The sequence below is a fragment of the Coffea eugenioides genome, unplaced genomic scaffold (assembly GCF_003713205.1).
Source record: "Coffea eugenioides isolate CCC68of unplaced genomic scaffold, Ceug_1.0 ScVebR1_2460;HRSCAF=3490, whole genome shotgun sequence".
Classification (NCBI taxonomy): Eukaryota; Viridiplantae; Streptophyta; class Magnoliopsida; order Gentianales; family Rubiaceae; genus Coffea; species Coffea eugenioides.
Genome location: NW_020862950.1, coordinates 4301 through 7723, shown reverse-complemented (window position 1 = coordinate 7723; position 3423 = coordinate 4301). Strand labels below are relative to the sequence as shown.

Here is a 3423-nt window from a genome sequence, read left to right as displayed (position 1 = left end):
TCCCTTTGCCAAATTGCGAGGAACTGCAGATATTCCTGCCTTGCTATTGGCTCACTTTGAAGTGATGGCTTTGAACGCAGCACGCCTCTGTTACATGTGTTCTTTTTGGGATGATGAGGAACGGCACAATCCTGAGTTCTGCTCCATGATATATGAGCAACAACAGAAAATTACAGCTGTTGATTTTCAAGTCTATGAGATTTATATGGAAGTTCTTAGAGCTACAAGATCCTCAAAATCATTGCATAATAGAATGATGGATAAGCAGATATTGAACAACTTCAATGATTCTCTGATTAGTTGTCTCTGGGAGCTGTTGTGCTGCAGCTCTAGCTTTATGGATTCTACGAAAGATGAAATGGGAATACTCTATGCAGGACTGAGGTTCTTGAGAAGCATTTTAAGGGAGCAGCAGGAGAAGATGGATGAACAAAACGAAAAAATTGGTGCTCTTCTTACTGAGGCAGGCATTATAATTTGCTCGCCTTCTCTAAACAGAGTGAAAGAAGGAGAAGTTAGCTTCTTAGAATCCACAGAGGCTTGTGACTGTTATGATATGCTGGCTAATACCAACATCCATATCAAGCATTTTAAGGATCAGATCAGTGGCTCAAGCATTATTGAAAGTCTTCCCTCCTTTCATAGCTTAAGAGTACCAGAAGTTAGCAAGGCTTCCAGTCACATGCTATCAAAAGTTAAAATGCCAATAGCTCATGAAGTCATGGTTGGTCTTGATGATGAGGCAGAAAAAGTAATTGAATGACTTTTAAGTGGACCAGAACAGGTGGAAATTGTTCCCATTGTGGGAATGGCTGGGCTTGGTAAAACAACTTTAGCCGAAAAAGTTTACAATGATAGTTCAATTATATTTAACTTCCAGATTCGTCTTTGGTGCACTGTTTCTCAAGAATTTGACATGAAAAGCTTGTTAATACAAATTTTGTGCTCTAATGGAAAACAATCTAGCATGGATGAAGAGCTTAAAAAGTTGAATGAACATGAATTGCTTCAAAAGCTCTATCAAAGGCTGAAGATGAAGAGGTATCTAGTTGTTTTTGATGATGTCTGGGACATTAAGGTATGGAATGAGCTGAGAATTTCATTACCTGATGATAAGAAGAGAAGTAGGATCCTTTTTACGAGTCGATTTTCTAATGTGGCTTCACAGGTTCAATATGGTGGGGAACCTCACAATCTTCGCCCACTCAGTGAGAAAGAAAGTTTTGAATTACTGCATAAGAAGGTTTTTGGAAAAGAAGATTGTCCTCAAGCATTGCATGGATTGGGAATGGAGATTGCCAAAAAATGCATGGGATTGCCACTTGCACTAATTGTTGTAGCTGGAGCCCTAGCAACTACAGAGCATGATATTTTGGTTTGGGAAGAATTTGCTGAGAGTTTAACTTCGACCATGGTGTCTGGTGCAGGCCAGTGCAAGAAGTCGTTGGAGCTCAGTTATGAGCATTTACCATATCACTTGAAGGAATGCTTGCTGTATTTTGCTGCATTTCGAGAAGATGAAAAAATTGGTGCCAAGAATTTGATGCGTCTATGGATTGCAGAAGGGTTTGTGGAAAAAATTGAAGGAGAGAGATCAGAGGACATTGCAGAAGAATATCTGATGGACCTAATTGGCCGAAACTTAGTTATGGTAAGTGAAAACAGATCCATTGGTGGAGTCAAAACTTGTTACATTCACGATTTGATATTTGAGTTCTGTAAGGGCGAGGCGAAAGAAAAGAAATTTCTTCAGGTCCTGCAAGGATATGATGAGCTTTCTAATTTTAATGAGCCTCCCAACCTACCACGATTGTCCATTTGCTCCAGTGGAGAAGATTTTATAAAGTCAAAGCTATTTTGTCCACATTTAGATACTCTGCTGCTCTGCAATGCTACTCCAGGATATGAGTTTGACTTGCTTAATATCTCCTTCCTTTTTGGCATCTACAAACATCTTAAAGTTTTGAATTTAGACATCAACCTAAGACTGGAGGAGCTTCCAACTGAAGTCGAATCACTTCTTTGTTTGAGGTACTTAGCCCTTACAGGTCGGACCATGAAATTCATTCCACCATCTATAGCCAAGCTCTCACATTTGGAAACCTTTTGTGTATATTCTGGTGGGCTGGTTTCATTGCCAGATAGCATCTGGAACATGAAGAAGTTGAGGCAAGTATGTGTAAGGCACATTAAAATTGATGAACAAACAACTAATTATTGCTCTATTTTTTCTTAATGATATCATCAGGGAGTGCTACGGTAGTTTTTCCTCTTGAGATTGTAATTGGTCACCTGTGTGGTCTGACTTTCTTTGATACTTTTGTAGAAGATGGAGGTAAAAGTTGGAAAGGATCGATGACTCTTTTCTTGTCAAGATATGGTGGAAACAATGAATGAGATTCGTACAATCTGCACTGTTTTATCAATCTGCACGGCAGCATAAAGGTTATTCAGATAATTTGCTGTTGGCGTATTTTGTGTAATTTCGTTTTGCTGAATTTAGTTATGGTTGTGTGCTAATTCTTTTCAAACATGTATGAATTTGCTGAATTGGGGCTTGGAAAATAGGGACAATGTACGAAGGTACTGCCACAAAATGATTGGTTTTTGACTGGCAAGAAACTCTATTATCTTTTTTTTCTTTTTTTGGCAAATTATATTTTACCCCCTATGATTTCAAAAGCTATATATAACCTCCTCATGATTTGGATTTAAGTGTCAAACTAACTGAAATTATCATTAGTGACGAAACCTATTAAAATGTTGAAATTACCCTTATTTAAAAATTAAAATGGCTGAAGTGATCAAAATATATAAACATAATATACATGACACACTAACCCTGTATGTGTTTATATTTTATCATATAACTCTCTTATAATTTAATACTTTACCATAAAATTTCCTTATGATTTTCAAAATATACACATAACCCTCCCTGTGGTTAATAAATAATTTTTAATTTTATATAGGGATATTTTTGACATTTTAGGTGACTTCATTATGGATTGCAAATTTCGTTACTTCGACACTTTAATCCAAATCATGAGAAGGTTATGATAGCTTTTAAAACTATAGGGGAATTATATATAAAAACACTAAATCACATGGGGGTAAAGTGTAATTTGCCCTAAAACAAGGTTCATAATTCTCATTTTCTACGCAAGTGTTCTTTTCAAAAAGGAAAATAACTGAATTATTAAAAAAAAAGGACAAAAAAGTATTGACTGCAATGAGCTGAAATCAATAGCTTTTTCTTCAACTGTAGTTGCAAGTTAATTTGGATCTACAACAAAAGCTGGTAAGCTATTTAGTTTAGCTGGTATATTAAAGAAATTATTCATTGTTTGTCAAACTATTTAGTTTCTTCTCTAACATTTGATGTTGCAGTTGTCGTCATTGTTTCATTTTTCACTTTGAAAT

The 3423-nt window shown here is 36.1% G+C and overlaps 1 protein-coding gene across 1 annotated transcript; it reads left to right on the top strand.

The window, feature by feature from the left end:
• The first annotated feature begins 808 nt into the window (after nt 1-808).
• On the top strand, nt 809-2359 carry LOC113756730 (putative late blight resistance protein homolog R1B-17). The gene is made up of 2 exons (XM_027300286.1): nt 809-2173; nt 2327-2359. Exons 1-2 carry the CDS (start codon nt 809-811, stop codon nt 2357-2359), a joined length of 1398 nt encoding a protein of 465 aa, XP_027156087.1.
• The last annotated feature ends 1064 nt before the right edge of the window (nt 2360-3423 follow it).